Source organism: Lineus longissimus, chromosome 8, assembly GCF_910592395.1.
Source record: "Lineus longissimus chromosome 8, tnLinLong1.2, whole genome shotgun sequence".
Lineage (NCBI taxonomy): Eukaryota > Metazoa > Nemertea > Pilidiophora > Heteronemertea > Lineidae > Lineus > Lineus longissimus.
Window position 1 is genome coordinate 702,215 of NC_088315.1, and position 21,153 is coordinate 723,367.

Consider the following 21,153-nt stretch of genomic DNA (forward strand, 5'->3'; position numbering starts at 1 on the left):
CGTCATAATGGGTGTTTCCATCTTCGAAAAAATATAGAACAAGTGGGAGGACAATATTTGCTGAAGTCCTTGGCTTGACCCGTCCACATTCATTCGTATTTCTCAAGCACCTCGCTCACAGCAATGGCATATTCTCAATGGTAATTTGAGAGACTTTCTTGACGTCCCATGCTCCAGAACCCTTTTGCATAATTCATCTCCTTTGACTAAAGGATGTCATACCCGACTCCACCCCAATGGCAAAAAAGGTCCGAAGAGGTTGTTTAATGAACACTTCTATTAAGTGTCAAGGATGTTTCTTGTCACTGTTACAAGTATAATGGTCTCTTTTGATGTGATGAAGTGTTAACTCGTTACGAAACTGCCTTCGGTTGTTGACTGTTTCGAAAGTATTTTTTTGACAGTTCTTTGAAACTCAACAAGATGACGATGCAGATGCTTGACTCTGACCAAGGCAACCAAAGAGACATTGCTGTCGTCATCACAGACACGGTATGTAAGAAATATCACACATGATTGGAAAGTGCCGGGGGTTTGTCTATGCCTTACAAAACTAGAAATTCTGAAACCAACTGGGGCACGAGTGAAGTTTCCTATGCAACTACGATGCGCACATTAAAAGTTGCACTGGGAGTTGGAGCCCATTGCCATGGCAGCCGTATAAACAGGTGAAAACAACTTGATGCCTCGTCCAAAACCCTGGAATCCTATTCAGCAATATTGATCATCTTAAGAGCATAAAAAGTTTCAAACATGTCAAATTTTAAGTGCTGCTTGAGGATGCCTACGTCACTCAAGTAGGAGTCCGTGTTGAGAATGATATTGGATTGGATTTAACGAATGTACTCTGTCAGTCCAGGTTAGTGTTAGGTGGGACTACCAGTGGTCACCATGTTTCCATAATCTGTTCCGAACTTTCTCATTTTGTATAGGATTAAATACATTGCAGTTGCAAAGGTAGGTAATTCGAAACGAAATAGGTTATAAAGCCAAACATTTACTCCGAGTCGTAGAAAAAATTTTTCACGAAGAATTCAGTGAAACCTTATGAAAGGAAAGGCGGGGAAATGTACCCTTCGTAACGTTACCAATTTCTCCTCTTCTATACTCGACCCCTGTAAAAACTGTTTCGTGGGGGGTCGATGCTACCAAAACTTCCCTGAAAAGCATTTGATAAAACAGACGAACAATGGGAATTTGGGCAGTTGACAATAGACCGTGTAGGCCTGAATTATTTTAAATGCGAAGTTAAGTGCAGACAAAATAACGTACTGCATGTAAGCAGCAGTGTATTACGGTCATACACTTCTGATGTAAGTTGTGTACCACAGCCGCTTTAATTTCATATTGAACCTCGTCTTGAAATGTGGACAAACATGGTAGAGGCCTCTTGGCGTGGTCCGCATGATACTTGATAGATTTCAGGCACATGCTGTTTATAACGATATTGAACGAGAATCTGGTAATTTGTATGTATTGATCTCACCAGCTAGGCCATAGCAGATTGTAAAGTTCAAAATTCTGAAAAATTTTCAAAGCCAAAAAATTTTTAGGACTGATGATGTGTCTTCATTTTGAGCAGAAAAAAATATTTGGACTTAGTTCAAAATTCTGAAAAACTTTCACAGTCAAAGTATTTTTTGGACTGATGATGTTTCTTCATTTTGAGTAGAAAATAACAAGTGAAAAAAAATATTTTGACTTAGAATTTTTTTCATCTGTAGCAGGACAAATTTTCCGCAAAAAAACATTCATTTTCAGTCCACATCCTATCAAACAGGTCAGACATATTATACTCGGCTCTGAACCTTCAAATACATGGTTCACAAACGGGTCATGCCATAAACCGGACTCAATCAATGAGACTTGTACAGGATGTGAAGGGAGTTAAACTACGCAATGTTGATGATGGAAAAGTACCAGAGAGAAGTACCTAGCTCTATAAGCCTGAGTTGAGGAGCTATTGACATATGGCGTTGAGAGGCAGTGCCCATGTATTTGTTTGCACAACACCCTTGGTAAACATATCAAAATTGTAAACCTTTGTATTCTTATGGACTTGATGGTGAAGAGCGCCAAAAATATGACATCTCACGTCAACGTCGGTTTGTGAAGGCAATCACGGCATTGTCAAGCATGTACATGATGCGTCACTGTACAACTATGCATTCAGTCGACATCACTTCTGAAATTCATGAGGGCATTTTTAAAATTCGGGTAGAGTGCAAAATTCAACTTTCTTTAACTTCCTTCACATGGCTATCCTTTCTTAATGGCGAGCTCCATGGTGTTTCTGAGTAGGTTTTTCTAGGCCCTTGCATGTGTACTAATAAAAAATGGGCACAAAAAACAAACTTATTTGCTACATATCTCCAGGATTTTAGGAGCAAATTATCACAAACATAGGAACCGATAAAAACGACAGCAATGCGAAACGGCTTCTTGGCATACGTTACCTTTTACCAGCGTCAATAGGAGCCGACGTTGAGGGGCAAAACATTTTGCTACGTCCGTCAACAATCACCAATGGTTGGTGTTGTGAATATGGTTATTACCAGTGAACAGTAATACCTTTATTGGTATCTTGTCTGATTTCAGTGCAACATTACTGCGATATGGCGCCGTCCAGAATAACCACATTCCTTCCCATCTTCATTTTCTTCTGCTTACACATCCAACAATCATCACAACAAGCATGCTGGGAAGACATACCAATCAAAACAGAGAACAAGGAGAATTGTAAAGAATGTCCCGGGGAATCTGATAAAGCCGGGGCGCTACTCATGGAGCGGGTTGAGAAGCTGTCACAGGTCAAGTTCGACTTGAACTGCATGGTGGCTGACACAGCGGGCTGGGCTGGTACAGTTCAGACGCACCCTTGGTTGTGCAAGGTCCCGGCTAAAGACTGCACGGAGCGGTTAGGAGCGTACAACTGGACGAGCCTTGCCGACAAGGCCGCCAAGGAGGCTTTGATAACAAGGGTAGATGGCGACTTCAAGCTGATAGAAGCGGAGGTTTTGCGGCTGAAATCCTGTGCGCCAAAGAAGTTATGCCCAAGCTGGAAGTCGTCCAAGTCCCTTGTCGATTCGAGAAAAGAAGCCCAGAAGATGGCAAGCGCCTTAAACTGCGCGACCGACACGGCAGGTGGCGGGATAGACGTCAAAGGTTATAAATTCAAGCTTCCAGTCGGCGTACCGTTCGTTCTGACCTCGTGCACTAAAGTAGTCAACCTATACAGTGGGACCAATATCAGAACAGAAGCATTCGTGAATGAGACCAGCGCAAAGCTAAATAAGTTGTTAAAAGAATTGTACAAGTCATCCTTTTGTAATTCCAATTATCTTTGTCCCTGCGGAGATGTTCAGTTGAGCGCAAAAATAACAAGTCTTGTAAAATCTGTAAAGTGCACCAACGCTTCGGTCGTGATTGCCAGTGTGACAACACTGCTGGCAGAGTTGGACAAGCTGCTGAAAGATTCGAAATTCTCCTACACTGAGGCATGTGCAGCTAACGAGAAACCGTCGGATAAACCTGATGATGTAAGAACTGCAATCATACAGGTAACAGAGGCCTTGCGTAGTATGAAGATTGCGAAGGAGCTCTGCCCTTGTCTGGCGAAGAGACAAGACGGCAAGGACAAGACCAGGCAAATAATTGAGGCCTGGGCCCAAGATGCAACATGCGCAAATAAGGCCCTCACGGATAAGACAGCAGCTAAAACTTCCATGGATGCCATCAAGAAAGTGACAGATGCATTAGAGATAACAACAGATGCATCTAAATGTACTGCAGGGACCTTAACGGATGCTCAAAGGAAGTCGAAGATACAGACACTGGCTGGGAGAATCACACAATTCAGCCAGAAACTTGATCTTCTCGGCAAATGTCCCTGTTCTGATGAACATCCCGAAATTGACAAGAACGCCATAAAAAGTGCCAAATTCGAAGCGGACTGTTGGTTTAAGAAGATCAAACCTCCATCGAATAATTTAGATGCTGAAAAGACGAAAATAGATGAGCTCATAAAGAAACTTAGGAAGGATTGGCATATTGAGGAGAATGGAAAGAATGACAAGGACATGGATAACCAGAGTGAATGTAGAAAGAGCAAGGAGACTGTTGATGATGCTGCCGCGCTAAAGAAGTTGACTGAGATATACACGGATTTAGAGGAACTGTCCAAGCAAGCTAAAATGCTGCATGATTGTCCTTGTAAGGTTTGGGCCACAGAGGATACGGTTTGGCTATTTGGGAAGATTGAGAGTCTGGCTAAGGATGCCACTTGTAACAACAAGGACCTAACTAACAAGACCTCCGCAAAAGCTAACCTGGACGCCATCAAGAAGATCACCGATGAACTTTTCATGACTGTGACTGAAGCTGGCTGCCCTGCACCGTCAGGAGATGATGCATCTCGATTGAGCAACATTCAAAAACTCGCAGCAAGAATCCCAACACACAATGCCCAGTATCTGGCTACCTGGAACTGCCCATGCGGAAAGCTCGGGGTTAGTTGCCCATGTAAAGTAAGCTTGGTAAAGTCTGCGATTGAAAAGTATAGAGAGGTCGAGGAGCTGTCTAATGAAGCTTATTGTGTGGACCCTAATATGGACACTTCAGCCGATGCTACCGTTAAAACAGCTTGGGCAAATATCGTTCCGATATATGGAACATACTATTTGAAAATCAGTAAAATGTGCGGTACTCCCGATGCTGCCGCTGCGGCCGCCACGCCTGCGGATAAGGTCAAAGCCATAACAGCCATTGAAAATCAACTGAAGGATCTACGGCCAACGATTAAGACCTACGAAGATGCTATAGTTGCTGCAGATCCACTGGGACTGCTTTTTGAGAAAGTCTACAAGAGAAGTCAAATGAAAGGAGAGCTAAACTGCATAGCAGCGGAGTTGAAAAAGTTAACGCAAGGATGGACGGGTACGGTTACAAACTTTCCTTGGTTGTGCTCGACTCAGACATCAGATTGTACTGTTGCATTGGCGAAGAATAAATGGTCAACGTTAGCCAACGCAACGAAACCGACGGTCCTTACTAAGTTAGACGGAGAGTACAAAACCTTAATCAATGAAATTGTCTTGCAAACCAGCTGTCTAGGGTATTATGCCTGCTCATCTGGCAAGGCTCAACTCGAGACAAGGACCACCGCCCAGATGCAAGCAGATGCTACAAAAATGGCCAGTGCGCTGAAGTGTGCAACTGATACAGCAAACGGCGGTATCACAGTCGCCGGCTACACATTCAGTCAACCCGTCGCAGTACCAGCGCTCAAGTCTTGCGCCGATGCCACGAACGACTACAATGGAACTGATATAAAGACACAGACATTCGTTCAAGACACTGACGCCAAGTTACAGACTCTTCTAAAGGATTTCTATGACGTTTCCTTCTGTCGAAAGGAAGGGTTATGTCAATGTGGTAACGAAGAAATGACGGTAAATATCGACAACTTGGTGAAGTCAGTGAAGTGTACTGATGCAACAAAAGAGAACCCAGGAGCAGTGAAACGAATGGAAGCTCTGGACATTGCCCTGCACAGTTATGACTATAAGTACACTCAAACATGCACAGGAGGGAAAAAGCCTTCAGACAAACCAAACAAAATAAACTTTGTTATAGAAAGGTTACCTAAAATGATCCCGATCTGGAGGTTTCTGGGGCAGCAATGCCCATGTCAAGAGGAGAAAGTCAATGCCCGATCAGGAACTGAGAAGGTGATTAAGATCCTTGCACAGGAAGTTACGTGCCTCAACAAAGCCCTCACAGTCAAGACAGGGGCACAAACAAAAATGGCTGAGGTTAAAAAGGTCACAGATGCACTGAAACAGACGATTACGGAGACGCCATGCACTGCTACGATTGCAGGAACTGATGCCGAAAAGACTGCCACGATAACGACACTTGCTGATAGGATAACAGCTCTGTTCAGTGGGTGCAACAACATGGATATTTGTCCCTGTAGTGTTGAATTAGAGTTTGCTGCAATAAAGAACTTTGCGAAAACGCAACTCAGAAAAACAAACTGTGCAGAACAAAATTTAGCAAAGCCCGCCGAGGCAACTGAATTTAAGACAGCAAAGGGTAAAATAGATGCCTTGGCTAAGCAGTATTGCGGGGAAGCTGAAAGCTCGCAGACGTGTGACAAAGTTACCACCACTGATGCAGCTCTAACTACCGAAGTTAAACGAATTGCTACCGATTTGGAAGCACTTGTCAAAAATGCGGCAGTGTTAAAGGAATGTCCTTGTAAATCGTCTAAGGAAATGAAGGATATCAAAGTCTATAATCGGATCCAATCTCTCGCTCAGGATGCGGTGTGTATCAATAAGGACCTGACAGAGAAAGCACCAGCAAACACTAAAATAGTTGCGATAAAGGCAGTGACAGATGCACTTCTGATGACAGTGACAGAGACGGGGTGTACGGCATCAACTGGCACTGCTGCTGAAAAACTAGCGAAGATTACAAACATAGCAAGTAGAGTGTCTCTGAATAACAATGTGTTGGACTGGGTACGGAAATGTCCATGTAAGCCATCTGACAAGACGGAGCTGAAACTATGTAGGGATAAGAACTCTGTAATTATAGAGCTTCTGGATGAATTGGAACATTTAAAGAAGATCTTGGAGAAGGCAAATTGCATAGTACCCGACTGGGCTACTGCAGACGCAACTGTAAAAGCAATTACAGACTTCACAACTTGCGCTGACAAGTATGTTATCCAAGCTGGGAACACTTGTCCGCCTGGCTTTACTCCACCGACGGTTGCCGCTGAGCAAGTCAAAGCCTTAACATTACTCCAGGTCAAACTCAAAGACGTGGAAGGTGAAATTGAGTTTTATGAAGAGAGCTTCTTGGCCAAAGATTGCAGCGTCAGTCAGTTCTACCAGAAGTACAACCGACAGATACAGTTGAAAACTGCAATGAACTGTGTGGTGCTCGAGCTTAAGAAGTTGAACCCTCCCTGGGGTGGAGCCATCAGCTCCAATAACTGGCTATGCGAGAAGGCGGCAAAGGATTGTCCCGAATGGTTGGCGAAATACCAGTTTGCTACCAAGGATAATGCGGCAAAGACTGCAGTCTTGACAACACTGGAAACTGAATATAACAAAATAGAAAAGCAAATGGAATTATTAGATGAATCTACCAAGAAGAGGAGATGCATGCGTGGAACCCAATTCCTCGTGTCCAACACAGCAGGAGAACTCTATAATGAATTACAGAAGATGCAGAGTGCCTTGAAATGTGCCACGGACGCTGCAAACGGCGGAGTAACTGTTGTTGGGTACACTTGGGCGGAGATTCAGGCCATTCCGTTCCTCATCACACCCTGCAGTAAGGTCACGACTGCATATACAGGCACCAACATTACAACAGATGCATTTGTGAAGGACACTAATACGAAATTACAGGCAGCTTTAAAAACATACTTGGAGGTGTATGCCTGTCGTCTTGAAGGTGCTTGTTCCTGTGGAAATGACGCGATGCAGGCCAAACTGACTGGTATCACCAGGGCCGTAAAGTGTACTGGCGCGAATACTACAAATGCAGTGGCGATGGCAGGCCTGAAGTCATTTGATAAATTACTGAAATGCAACTCGTTTCCCTACGAGGTGAAATGTGCCAAGGATGAAAAGCCTTCCATTGTAGTGGAAGACGTAGACAATGCAATAGAGTCAGCTGAACATATTCTGCCAAAATGGGGATTTTTCAATGATTTCTGCCCTTGTAAGAGTGAGGGGAAAGAAAGCATGGACCAACTCACGAGAATTATAGAATCGGAGGCAAAGGCCGCAACATGCTACAACAAAGAATTGACAAACAAAGCAACTGCTCAACCAAAGATGACGGAAATCAAGACGGTCACCGACGCCCTTGGTCTGACCATTACTGAAACTGGGTGTACTGCAAGCACATTAACTGATGCCAAGCGACTGGAGGCTATAACTAAACTTGCTGCAAGTGTCACACAATGGGACAGCCGGATGGCAACTGTTAAAACCTGTCCATGCGAGGAGCTGGCAGGTACTACGATGAAAGAGGTTAAAGATGTTTTGTCTCGATTCAAGAAAACGGCGGATTGCAGACAAGCTGATCTCAATACGGCCTCTGACGCTGGTTTCAAGGTGCAAAAAGACAAGATTGATGCGTTGGCTAAGAAGTATGAGATTGATGCTGCTGATAAACCAGATTGTGTCTCAGATACTACATCAACCGATGCACAACTTACCACAACAGTAACTGATCTATTTGCCAATATGGAGAAACTGACAGCCATCTTGGACCAGGGGCAGACATGTCCTTGCAAGCTAAAGGCAGCAAACCGCGATCTCAAGCTGTATTCCCTGATAGAGGCACAAGCAAACCTGGCAGCATGCAATTATCAGAATTTGACAAACAAAGCCCCAGTTCATGCCAAGATGGGAGAAATTACGGCTATAACCGAGGCCCTGTTTATGAAAATAACTGCGACTAATTGCGCGAATGCCACTGGGGATGATTCATCTGTCGCAGCGATTAAAGAAGCAGCAGAACGGGTTACAATCCATAATACCCAATTCCAGAATGGGCGTAGCTGCCCCTGCCCTGTCGAAGACAAGAATGAGTGTCCCTGCAAACTTGAAAAGGTCAACTCTGCCATGGACGGCTACAAGAGCATAGGCGAACTTGTGAAGAAGGCAAAGTGCATTGAGCGCAGTGCTACGAATATTACCGACAATGACCTAGCAACCGCTGTAGGGGAGGTTGACCAATACTCCGAAAGATACGGGGTCAAGGCCAGTGAGAAGTGTAGTTCAACAAGCACTGCTGATGCTGAGGCGAATACCGAAGAGATCAATAAGATCGGGGCAGAACTGAAGCAGCTAGTTCATAAGATCGAGCAACTGGAAGATTGTCCCTGCCCGGATGAATCTGTCATCCTGAAGACCGCATCAGAGAAGAAGTTATCCGAATATTTCTACGGAGTTAAATGCATTGGGGAGAAGTACAAAACTGATGCCAGCGTCAGCGCTGCTGTTGAGGAAATTGACACTATCATCGCTGCTCAGTTGGTTGCGTACAAGACTGACTGTGCCGGCTTTACGCTCCCACCAACGGCACTGGATGCGGCCAACGCTACCAATCTGATCGGAGAACAGGAGACACTCATTGAAAGTGAAATTGGAAAACTCGACAAGATTGACAAATGCCGAGGACTCCCCGACGGTAAGTTAATTGGGTTAGGTCGGTAGACTTCACGGGAGCAGAACCGTGAAGGGCTCATCACAGCGATCAAACGATATCTTACTAGTTAACCATTCAAAAGCTGTAAGCTGAAACCGTGTTCAAGTACTGTCAAGACAGATGTGACGATTACCTGCGGAGTCGGGCAAGTTGTCTGACTGCTTTGAGGGCCACGGATCATGAAATAAAAGAACAATTTGAAATATGAGCCTAATGGAGTAACCTTCTTCAATCGTCATCCATTTCAACGTGAGTTTGCATTGAAAGTTGCCCTTAGTCTCCGCAGTGTTTGGTCGGCTTTGCCTATGTGTCAAGGTAAGGTTCACTAACCGGAGATTCACAACTTATTGCAGCATGCCGTGCTGGCTTACGACCTCTCAAGGTCGAGCTCAACTCCACCAGACCAATGGATATTGTGTCGCCAGGGTGGTCCGATGACAAGGAGGGAAAGCTCTGCAGTGTCAGGTGTTTATGGAACATCATTTGGTCAAAGCAACTGGTAAGTTGATAATTGCGTTGAACTCGAAAATACCGATTTCTTGAATAACACTGCCCAAAGAGAATAATTGGCCACGCCCTCGCATTCGTGTTCCATGAGTATCATGCATGTATATTGCCTCGCGTGACCTCTAGCAAATACTGTTGGTTGTAAAACACAAAGTAGGTCAAACTATGAGAATACGCGCGTATAGAGCTTTATTTAAACAGGCATCGACGAGTCCATTTATCCGATCTGTCGCATTGTGTACGTAGAAGTAGTGTCGAGAGATGAGGAACGATTTTTCATTAGGAGGCGGCAGAAATACGAATGTAGACTGCAGACTCTGCCAATATGACACTGCCAGTACGTGTACCTTTCAAGGTTCCAGAAAAGTAACCAAAGTTTTGGGCAGGAAATACAGTATATATCATATTCTAACACCTTCCTTTCTCGGGCAACTAGGAAGTCACCTACGCAGCTGAGGCTATTGATATAAAAGCCAATGCGGACAAGACGTGTGGTGATAACAAGCTGTGTCTTAAGGTGGGCGGGGAAAACAAGACGGACCACTGTACTGGGCAGGATGTGCTGCCAAAGCTTGCCACTGAGGAACCCCTATTGGTCAGCTACATAAACAAGGGCGCCAAGGACTGCGGAAAGGGATTCAAGATGTCACTAAAACCTTCTTACGCCGGTAAGCATTCTGGAGAGAACACCATTCTGTTGAACAATTGATGATTTTGATGATGTTGTTCGAAATTATCTTAATCATCTTGGAATTATCTTTGTCATCCATATAAATAAGGCTTGACAGACTACTTTGGCATTATCCTGAATTGAGATGGACTGGGCTCAAATTGGCCTTTTGATGATTCCCCTGCCACTGAGTATTAAGATGTCAGTACCATTCTCGTCAACACCCAACTTCTGTCGTAATTTGAAAGTCATCTTAAGATTGACCGGTCACCAACTTGACACAAGGCTTCGAGATCGTAAATCCCCGCATGTTAGGTGACAATTTCCTCTTTAGGATGTGGCAAGAAATCGAGCGTGTACGAAGTCCAGAAACCAGATAACATTGAAATCAGCTCACCAAATGATGACGGCAAATACCCAGACAACCTAGACTGTAAATACGAAGTCAGATATGATCCACAGTTTTATGTGAGTATTTCTAGCGTTATTATTCTGGTTGGTAGAAGGGCTGGCAGGCATTTCGACGGGATAGTGACAACGATCAAAGCTGTTATTCAATTTGAAGAAACTTCATCCAATTCTCTCATGTTGTCTACTTTGATACCTCTGTCTGAACTTTGAAACCTCTGTCAGTACTTCGAGACTCCTAGGTATCTCCCTGAATGTTTGGACCTTATCCCAACTTTGAGACTCTCATTTCTCATCTTTAAGATTCTGTATCAGCTCTGCTGTCCCTATCTCAACCTAGAATCTACTCCAAAATTAGGACCTTAGAAGGTACCAAGGTCGACGTCTCTCTTACTTATTTCATTCCAGAAGTGTTCATATAGCATAGGTTCCGTGGACATCAACAGTACCGACTCCAAAATCTGCGCTGAAGATGTCCTCAATGTGACCGACAGTGGCAACACTACTGCCATCTGCGGGACAAACGCGGTCCCTGAAACTCCGGCCAAGGGTGGGAAAGTGATGCTTAACTTTGTGTCAGATGCCGAAGGATCAGGAACCGGATTTACAGCTCTGTTTACTTGTAAATTGAAATATCCTAAAGGTATGAGACGTCATCGCTTCCCAAGGTTGAGCTTTTGTTAAACGCTGCTCAATTCAGGTCGACCAGCTTCCCAGCGACCAGGACACCACGGCCTCTGATGATGCAAGCCGGTACTGATTGGCTGAAAATTTTTCCAGTATCAAAGTACCGACATGGCTTATCATACTTTTTGTTCACAGACTCCTAGATTTCCATAGCAAGCTAGCTAACTAGAACACAAGGTGTGACGTGACAATAGTGGATGCACGTACATGACATACAACAATCTGTTTTCCTTTCCCAAGATACAAGGAGACTCAGAATAATGGAACAGTCTGTACACATCGAAATTGATTGGCAGAGGGTTGCATCAACTGCACAGCCACCTTGATGCTGGCCACAAGCTTATGTTCACAAGTTCATTTCGTTCTTTCAGCATGTGATCCTAACGTCACTGAACCAGAGGTGATCAACATCACGAGTGCGACCATCATAACGGATGTGAGGTCTTTCAACCCGATCGAGGGCAAGTACATGAAGAATGCCATGTGTCGGTGGAAGGTCTGTTGGGATCCGAGGAAATTTGTGAGTACATGTATTTCGAACCAACGTACCAATATCCTTCAGGGATTTCGTACCAACTCACAAATCAATACCCTGTCAAGGCGCTCTGTTAAATATTTTCCTTTGTTCTTGTTTTGCACTCCCACTTTTCATTCTAGCGAATTATAACTTCTCAATTTTAAGAACATAAATCATTTACAGAAAGTCGAATACAAAACCGTTGGCGATTTCGACATCAAGACTAACAATTCCTGCCAGCAAGATAGGCTTGTAATCTCCAACGAAACAGACTCAAGCAATGTGTCCGCCTGCACGACCAGCGCGATTGATACAACGCAAGTGCAAGTGGAGGCGAATTCGACCGAAGCCTGTCTCTCCGTTAACTTTACTGCGAATGGTGATGCCGAGGTCGGGGGAGGGTTCCAGGTGTTGATCACTTCAGCATATGACGTGCCTCTGCGTAAGTTGATAAAGTATTTCTTAATCCAAATACAGAAATTTGCAGCACTGATAGTGTTGTAAGATTTAAGTCATCGTTGTGTTCGTCTCCGTCTTCGACTCTTCGATGGAACCAAAGATCCAGTTCGGCGAATCACTGAATACGTTAAGAAAGTCTGAAGAATTAGAAGTATGCTAGTATGTGAGCATCCGATTCCCCGCGAAAGAGATAAGATCTTTAACCTATCTTCACTTGCAATATGGTTTCCGTTGAAGAGTTACTTGTAACACGTACCATTTCTCTTTAGATTGCGATTCTGGGAAAGCCGGCAAACAACCACCAGTAGCAGTCGCCAACACTGAGCCGATCTACCTTTCGACTTGGGGATATGAACATGGATTCAACTATCTTGCGAATCAAACCTGTATTTGGCCACAATTCACTTGGGATCAGCAACGATGTGTAAGACAGTGTCTTTGTAACTCTCATCCTCCTTGTTGTTTATCCACATCCGTAGATGCATCCTGTTTCAGGTTCCGCAAACCTTTCAAAGGTTTCGGCCCACACCTTTTAACCATGGGCCAACCAGGCCGATGAAAGAAATAAAAAACATAACGGCCAAGTTAGAAAACTCAAACGTCCGACCACCAAACGACCAACTGCACTTGAAACATGATAGACACCAGCAACTGGTCTCACTTGGCTGTAAATACAACAAGTTCATTGGCGAGACAGGTCACAGAGACGCTCTGGTGTAAAGAAAAAAAAAAGAAAAATATTCCTCGAGCGGGTTCGAACTCGGAACTCTCGCCACTTGATCCTTCCCGTCTCACTCACTATGCCATGAAGCCGTTGTTGTAAATGACATATTTTTCAGTTTTTGATTTCACGCACAAGCTTGACAGAATGGCGCCTTTTTCTGCACCATTTTCAGTTTCAAAGTGGCCTTTAAAATTTGCCTTCTTACTATATCGGCAAAGTGAATTCATAAGACACACAATCAGGAGATGAACATGCCACCCTCTGATGATGATAGAAGCACGCAGCTATTTTTCGAGTTTTGAAGATGCAAAACAATTTCCGACTTTGCTAGTATTAAAACCATGCGTGTATTGAAGAACTGTCTGATGAGGTGGCATTCGATTTCTAACACTGGGCGTAGTGGCCACGTAGAGTAAGATATGTAAACTGATGCTTATATCAGTGCTCTGCTGGTGAATATGGTAGCGCCACCCCGACCTGCTGTTGGTCTATCATATTTGAAAGCCTTTGAAACATGGCTGACCGGTCGTTGAAAACATGGCGGACGGTCGGTAGTGTTTTCTAACTTGGCCGTTAGGGTTTTTATGTATGTATGTCAGCTTTAAGTGTATTCATCGATACCAATGGCTTTCAAATCATCAAGAAAAGTTTACAATAGGAAAGATGTTTCTCACAAGTCTATCTCCTATCTCTACAGACACTAGGTTACGAGACAGTTGGAGTTATGTCCATCTATCAAACGGTGAACGACACGACATGCGAAACAGATTATATTGAGGTGACCACAGGAGCCGGGAATACCACAAAGTATTGTGGTGGCGACGCCATCCCCCTGACTAATGTGACAGACAGTAACTCCCTCTCGGTGAAGTTTGTAACGGATAGCGCGACGAACACGACTGGAAAAGGCTGCAAGATAAAGGTGCAGTGTCAGAAACGGGAATTGTCGAAAGGTATGATTGATGTTTCAAATCAATGCCAATTGACTCTATCTTTTATCAATGTTCCTGCGGCTATGTAAGACTAGTGGTGTGAAAAAATGCACGGAACAATCCGAATGTTTGACAGAGTTGTTGTCCCCTTCTAGGTTGTTTCTATCCTGATGAAGACGAAGACGTCGCTGAATACGAGTTGACGGAGCCAAGCAACGGCATATCCCTTACGTCCGTTGACCGCCCCAAGAACCTCAAATACATCCCGGGCTACAAATGCTCCTGGAAGGTCAAGTACGATAATGAAAAGCTGGTAAGTCATCACTGATGGTGAAATTGTGAAGTTGAAACAATTTGGTCGAGAAGTTGTAAGCTGGCGATGGTGTATGTTGAAGGTTGACGTGTATGTAAGATTGGAAAGACGTTCATTACCAAACGATATGACTGTTTGGTTTTGCCCCTGTAGACATTTTTCCGTTTCTAATGATGGTACTTATAAATCGATGAGGTTTCAAAATACAGTTCTAATCGCCGTTCATAACTCTATCTCCCTGTTCATCTTACTCGTGGCTGGCGGCGTAGAGTTGGTCAAAGTGAGCAGTATGCTTTCTTTGTACTTTTCCGTGGAGGAATGACTAACTATGAGACATCATAACATCAACCCACGTTATTCGATACCAGTTGTTGAAAAACCTGAATTTTCCCTTTAGGACCTTCTCGTCTCCACCAAGGGAAAATTCGACCTAAAGACCGGAGCAGATTGCACCAAGGACACACTGACGATAAAGGAGGGAGCTAACGGGACGGATGAATGTGTCAAGGGGCCTATTTCTACCAGGAGGCTCGTCAAGGAGAATGAAACGGAGGTCAATCACACGTCTAACAATGATAATGAAGTTGGTGAAGGATTCGAGTTGGTGTTCTTGCCAGTTCCTAAAGGTACATGAAGTGCATAATGGTGATCCGTTACTGCCTTGGCAAAGCAGCTTGCCAGTTTGAACAGTGAGTCCGGGTAGTCGTAATTAAATAATCCAAAGACCAGCAATGACTTTATATATCTAGACACTTTGAAATACCTTTGATTTCAGGTTGTGGTGGTAAACCCGTGAAAAAGGAGCTTCAAACGGATGAGAACCTCTCCTTCTATGGACAGATAGAGAATCGTACCGTAAACTATGCTCCTGATCTGAACTGTAACTGGGAGTATGAATGGGACAAAGATCTGTTTGTAAGTGTGTCCAGTCTCGAGTTTTAGTTTCTTACAAAGTTAAAGGAGGCCTTATATTCCAGCGGTCATCAAATACAATATTGGGAGTAACCCAAGTGCTTTTTAGAACTGTACCGTACCGTACCGTACACTTTTTTAGTAGCCTTGGAGGTAAGGTTGGATCTGAAGTAAGTTTGGACCCTACAGCTATTCCGAAATTACATTGAATACGAGGCCAAAGAGTAAGATTTCCGGGCAGTCTAACAAACACCTAGTCATAGCTCGAGTTATCAAACCATATCATAAAGTGAAACCTGCACGCTAATATCACTCAAACACCCAAACAGTAAAATCGAGGTAAAAGTTTGCTATACCACGGGAAAGGAGCATACACACGAAAACTGAATCAAGTTACAATTCTCATGCGCGGTAAGAAGCACCTGAGGTTGTTCTCCTTTTCAGGATGTGTCATACAAGATTGAGAATGTGAACATCAAGGGAACACCAGCCAAGACTTGTGACAAAGGAGATAAACTCGTCCTAGATGATGGGAAAGTCACCAACAACGTCTGTGGCACCGCCAATGTGACCTTGACACCTGTTCAGACTGGTAAACTAAAGATACAGTTCACGTCCGATCCTGATGCGCAAACTGGCTCAGGATTCAATCTGATCCTGGTTGTCACTTTCAAAGGTAAAGATCAGAGTCTACAGCAACATATCGTCTTCATGTGTTCAAGGATTAGATTTTATTCAGAATTAAGTGAGAATATCCCAGTGAACTAGGATATTGATAAACGTGCCATCCTAGTCGGCAACCGGTATTCTTATACTAAGTACATGCATGTTGTATTTTACAGCTTGTGTTGCGGGCGCCAAAACTCCTATCAAGCTTGACAAACCTGATAAGCACGAGATCGACTTCTATGGCGAGGGCTACCCAGAGTCTCTGAGCTGTGAATGGAACTACCAGTGGGACACGGCGATCTATGTGAGTATCAAATATGTCAGAGAAGGCGAAACGGTAACTGGAAGTAATGGGATGTAGCAGGAAACGTTGTTCCTATAAACTATCGTTCTTCCCTATGGTGAATCCCTTCTACGGCAGTTTGAGACAATCTGCAGTTGCAGTCAGTCCTTCATTATTGTGTGTTGCCACTGGTCTTATCATGACTTGAAAAGTAGTCACGATGCACGTAATTGGTCCAACAGAGGCCTGGCTGAGGTCGGAAAGGCTTTCCAAAAGATAAAACAACGAACAACAAAATCATGGAGCGTTTTACTAACTGTGTGATCAAGTTTCTTGCTTTTATCTCCTCCAGGATGTGCAGTTCTGTTTCCCAAAGATCGAAGTTACAGGGAGTATGCCAGCTTGTGCCCAAGACAAGATTGATACCATGGACGGCCAGACCAAGAAAGCGTTATGCGGGGCGGCTGCTGTTAGCTGTATTACAGCCGACTCCGGGAACCTTACAATTGGATTCATTTCTGATGCCATAAAGGCTGCTGACGGCAAAGGATTTGAGATGGTCATTAAGGTCTCGTATCAAGGTTAGTGAATGAGAAAATGCTGATGGCAAAGGATATAAAAAGGATGGTAGTGTGACCGTCAATATAATGTATGGTTCTTCCTTTATCGCAGGTAGTCTTAACATATTCGTTTAGTGAAGCATCAGAAGGCATTACCAGCAGAAAAGAACGACTCCAGCTCTCGCATCTTTTTAGTCAAACCCCGATGGGATTCTACTAAGTAATTTAACAGAACAAGCCCACCTTACTTCGGCACAGGTGTCGTTTGCAGGCAGAAACGAGTTGGCTACTGTCACACATATCAAACGTACATACCTTAGAGTTGAATAGACACTTGCCTACTTGACACAGATCGGGGAGCATCAAAATACGATCCTGTTGTATGTTTGCAGCCTGCACGAATGCGAAGAAGGAAATCGTCACAGAATTAACGAAGCCTGGCACTCACGTCCTTAAGTTCTACAATCCTGAGAAATACCACAAAGATCTCAATTGCACTTATACATTTAAATGGAATTTACAGTCCTTGGTAAGTTTTTACCATATTACCTCAAGTCTAAATTCATGCCATGGGACAAGTCTCATCGTAAAGATGCTACAATGAAATGCTTCTTTACCTGCTTTGGCCTAGCCAAGGTATCCCTGGATCGCCACTCAACGCTAGGCACATCCCAGATTTGATAACTACAACTAATGGGGCACATAATCATGCACCGTCAGCATAACAAATGATGTCTCAAGAGCATCTACAGACTTACTCTAGAATGAAGACGTTTATGTAGATGTTCTTCCCTGAACACAGTGTCTCAACTTTCTTTCATATGTGCAACCATCCATTTTCAGACGGTCAAGCAAAAGCTTCTAAACATGGATATTGACGCCTCGACAAAGAACTGTAGCAACGCGAGCACTGATGATTACCTTGAGAGGTCTGATGGCAAGAATGCGATCAGGGTGTGTGGAAATGCTACAGACCTACTAAAGAAACCATTGGAGTTGAAGACAGGATTCGCTAGCTACAATTTCATTTCGAACGCCGACGGCAATAACGGGAGAGGCTTTATCGTCGAGTTTGAAATCACTAAACGGGTTTTGCCAAAAGGTTGGTATGTCTGCGAGATCTTACAGTGGTTACAACTACCAGTGCTTTCTTAGTGAGGTGGACAATTGCTGGACATCGAGGTGAGATCTTGGGGGTTTAGTTACGAATGCGATGCTGTACATGACTGTTTATGGTAGGTTTAAAGTGTGGTGCGATATGCATACGCAATCTGTTGATGAACGCATATTGTTAAACCTAAAAACATACAAGTACCTTTTTGAATTACTTAGACGACAGACCCATCACTATGCTTTCGTTTCGCCAGAAACCATTAGTGTCAACCAGCTAACAGCAGATACCATTCTTTGTAAATGTTTTTCAGCGTGCCGGGATGGTGATAGTATGACCATAAAGCTTCCAGGGAACACCACGTTAGAGTCTCTTGACAGAGATCAGAACTTGCCTTACCTCAGCGATCTGAATTGTTCGACAACGCTAAAACACGATCCCAAGAGATTGGTAAGACATTCAATGTTTGTGAGGCACTGCGGAGCTGGAAGCAAAATGACCATGTATGAAATTTTGTATGTTGCGTGGACCATTAGAGTTTGGCTTTGGTGGATGGGTGTTGGAACGAGTTTAGAATCCCCGATCACACCCCAAAAAAAGGTCATCGGTTGACTTACCAAGCACCACTGTTCAATGGATTTATAGTTGAATGCGATCAAACTACGTCATTTCCGATCGGGGATTCTAATGTTTAGCCTGGGTGTTTAACAGACAGTTCTCTAGGATGTCATTACATTCAATGCGTGCATTTTGAAACTGCCGCTTCCCTCATCTAATGAAACGCCATTGTTTTCAGCGCCTTTCCCTGACAACCGTTGGAGCCGTGGATATAAACAGCCCGAATGCAAAGTGTGAAAATGACTCCTTGGTCATCCAAGATGGCGAGAAAGGAAATACGACCAAACACTGCCAGAACACGAAGATAGAGACACCGATTGAGCTGGAATCCGGGCATACTGTGATCTCTTTCCATTCCGATGGAGCGAACGAGGGCAAGGGGTATAGTGTCGTTGTAGCGGCTGAGCTACCCGAAGGTTAGTCGCATGTGTTAGGACTGATCATGTCAGCTCTCAAAGTAGAACGGAACATATGTCGGTATGGTAGATTACTTGAACAATCACCGGAAAGAGCATACCGCGAGGTCTCACAATTGATATCAAAATTTAAAAAATAATTCACGGTTAAAATTGAAATTTTTTACAGAATGTGATGGAGGAACAACTATAGAAATCACAAATATGACGCCACCAACACTTATCTCTTCGTGGGCACCTGCGGATGCTGAGAACTACATTGGCGGTCTACACTGTACCTGGACTGTCACTTGGAATAAACAGAAATTTGTAAGTAGCCTTATGAGTTCTCGTCTTCTCATTGAGCTTCCTTCGACATCAGGAATGGACGCGCGATTAACAAGCCTTCGGGTTGATCAGAAATCTATGGTTGTGTCTGTAAAAAGCTTTTTTGGCTCATGAAATCTGATGAAGGAGAACAGGGCCGGGGTAGAAGTTGGATATGTCCATGGATCAAGGGGACACTTCCTTCTTCTACAGCACTTCTAAGCCACCACGTTATTGTCTCTATTTCTAGGACATGAAAGTGAAATCGTTGGTAATGGACATAGAACAATCGGCAGGGTGTGCCAATGACTATCTCGAGACTCATGCCGGTGGCGCTGCCGCGGTGAAGACGTGCGGAAACTCCGCCATTGCAGAAACCACCATAGATAGCAAAGTTGATAACTACACTGTATCGTTTGTCTCTGATGGAGACCAGAACTCCAAGACAACTGGTATGGGATTCAAACTTCAGTTTACACCAACTCTAAGGAAGTTACCTGAAGGTATGTGTCATTTCACCAGTGGACGTATAGCTTGCATTTGCCTCCGTAAATAACCTAAATGCAAACACAAAGAGTACACTTGTACAGGGTCATAGTGATAGCCAAGGATACGACCAGGGAGTTTTGGGCATTTAAAATGTGTTTTGTGCATTACTGGTGCATTCCGGGAGAGCCACTATCGATCTCTAACGTACAGGAGCTGCTATCTTTCACATCAGGAGGGACAACTGTTATTTCCCTGTCGCTTTTCTTTGCTAACAGCTCGATTGATGGATTGCTTAGGTTAATGTTTGTAGCGGGACTACGTTGGAAGTGCGGTAGGAAATACTATAGGATATATACAATTTTGTAGGATGTTCGTGGGGTAAAGAGTGCACCAATCCAAAGAAGATAACCATCCCCGATGTGAACAAGAACTACACCATTACATCCCCAGACCGTGCGGATGGGTTAGACTATTCACCTGGTCTTTGCTGCCAATATGAGTTCAGCTGGGCGAGCGACAAAATGGTAACCGTTATCTTTGGACTTTATGTTGATGACTCTAGTGTGGCCGTGGCTAGAATCTTACTCAACATAATCACCACATAACTTTGTAATGTCCGCAGCCATCGGTCATACAAGGTGTTGGGCAATTCAGAAGCTACTCCCTTCTTTAAGACAAACGAGCCGGTCCGAATGATTTCGTTTGAATTACTCTACTTTACTTCACTACACTAGCATGTCCACATGATCTTGTTCAACTGTACACGAGATCAGCGTAAAAGTTAGAAAGGCAAGAAGCACTGGACATCGCTTTTCAACCCTATCGTCTTCTATTCAGGATGTTGTCTATGGCTTCCTGGGCTTTTTCGAAACTGAAGGCAATGGCACAGATTGCGAGAGGGATTATGTGGCGGTCACAGATGGTGCCAGCGAAAAAGTCGAGACGTGTGGGATGAAGCAATATCCAGCATCACTGACCAATCGAAGCCAACAACAGGCCAAGTCTAATAAACTTGTGCTCAAGTTTAAATCGGACAATAATAATACGAGTGTTTTCAAAGGCTTTGAGGCGATGGTGAAATCTGTCGACTTGGAAGGTATGTAGCATCATCAACGAGTCCGCAAACGTCCGATTCAAAAGCAGGAACTCTAATAATCCGTTAGTCCAAAGCTGCTGTTGTGTCAGACTTAGAAATGTACATGTATACTTTTAGTCCATAAGGTACCGCCGTGTATATCCAGGACAAAATGGCAACATGGTTTCAAATGATATCCGTTCTGAACAAAGCATTATCTCCTCATTAGCCTTACCATCAGCAGATGAGGAGTCACA

General features: G+C 43.9%; 1 protein-coding gene and 1 long non-coding RNA gene across 2 annotated transcripts; both read left to right on the forward strand.

Moving 5' to 3' along the window:
• The first annotated feature begins 9,675 nt into the window (after positions 1-9,675).
• On the forward strand, positions 9,676-10,866 carry LOC135492153 (uncharacterized). Its single transcript, XR_010448034.1, has 3 exons — positions 9,676-9,739; positions 10,184-10,415; positions 10,752-10,866. It is a non-coding gene; the product is annotated as an uncharacterized LOC135492153 (long non-coding RNA).
• Positions 10,867-11,275: 409 nt separating this feature from the next.
• On the forward strand, positions 11,276-20,925 carry LOC135492475 (cubilin-like). Its single transcript, XM_064778982.1, has 19 exons — positions 11,276-11,468; positions 11,884-12,032; positions 12,213-12,471; positions 12,758-12,912; positions 13,910-14,165; positions 14,300-14,457; positions 14,855-15,083; positions 15,233-15,372; positions 15,814-16,045; positions 16,212-16,342; positions 16,674-16,902; positions 17,274-17,410; positions 17,725-17,983; positions 18,306-18,442; positions 18,789-19,026; positions 19,196-19,335; positions 19,583-19,835; positions 20,188-20,345; positions 20,659-20,925. The coding sequence occupies exons 1-19, from the start codon at positions 11,387-11,389 to the stop codon at positions 20,923-20,925; spliced, it is 3,609 nt and encodes a 1,202-aa protein (XP_064635052.1). The 5' UTR covers positions 11,276-11,386.
• The last annotated feature ends 228 nt before the right edge of the window (positions 20,926-21,153 follow it).

Bases quoted from the DNA above. Each gene is read 5' to 3' on its own strand.
- LOC135492475 (XM_064778982.1), top strand. From the start codon at position 11,387: ATGCTTAACTTTGTGTCAGATGCCGAAGGATCAGGAACCGGATTTACA. The intron at 12,033-12,212 runs GTGAGTACATGT...AATCATTTACAG, and splicing joins GTTGGGATCCGAGGAAATTT to AAAGTCGAATACAAAACCGT. The intron at 16,343-16,673 runs GTGAGTATCAAA...TATCTCCTCCAG, and splicing joins AGTGGGACACGGCGATCTAT to GATGTGCAGTTCTGTTTCCC.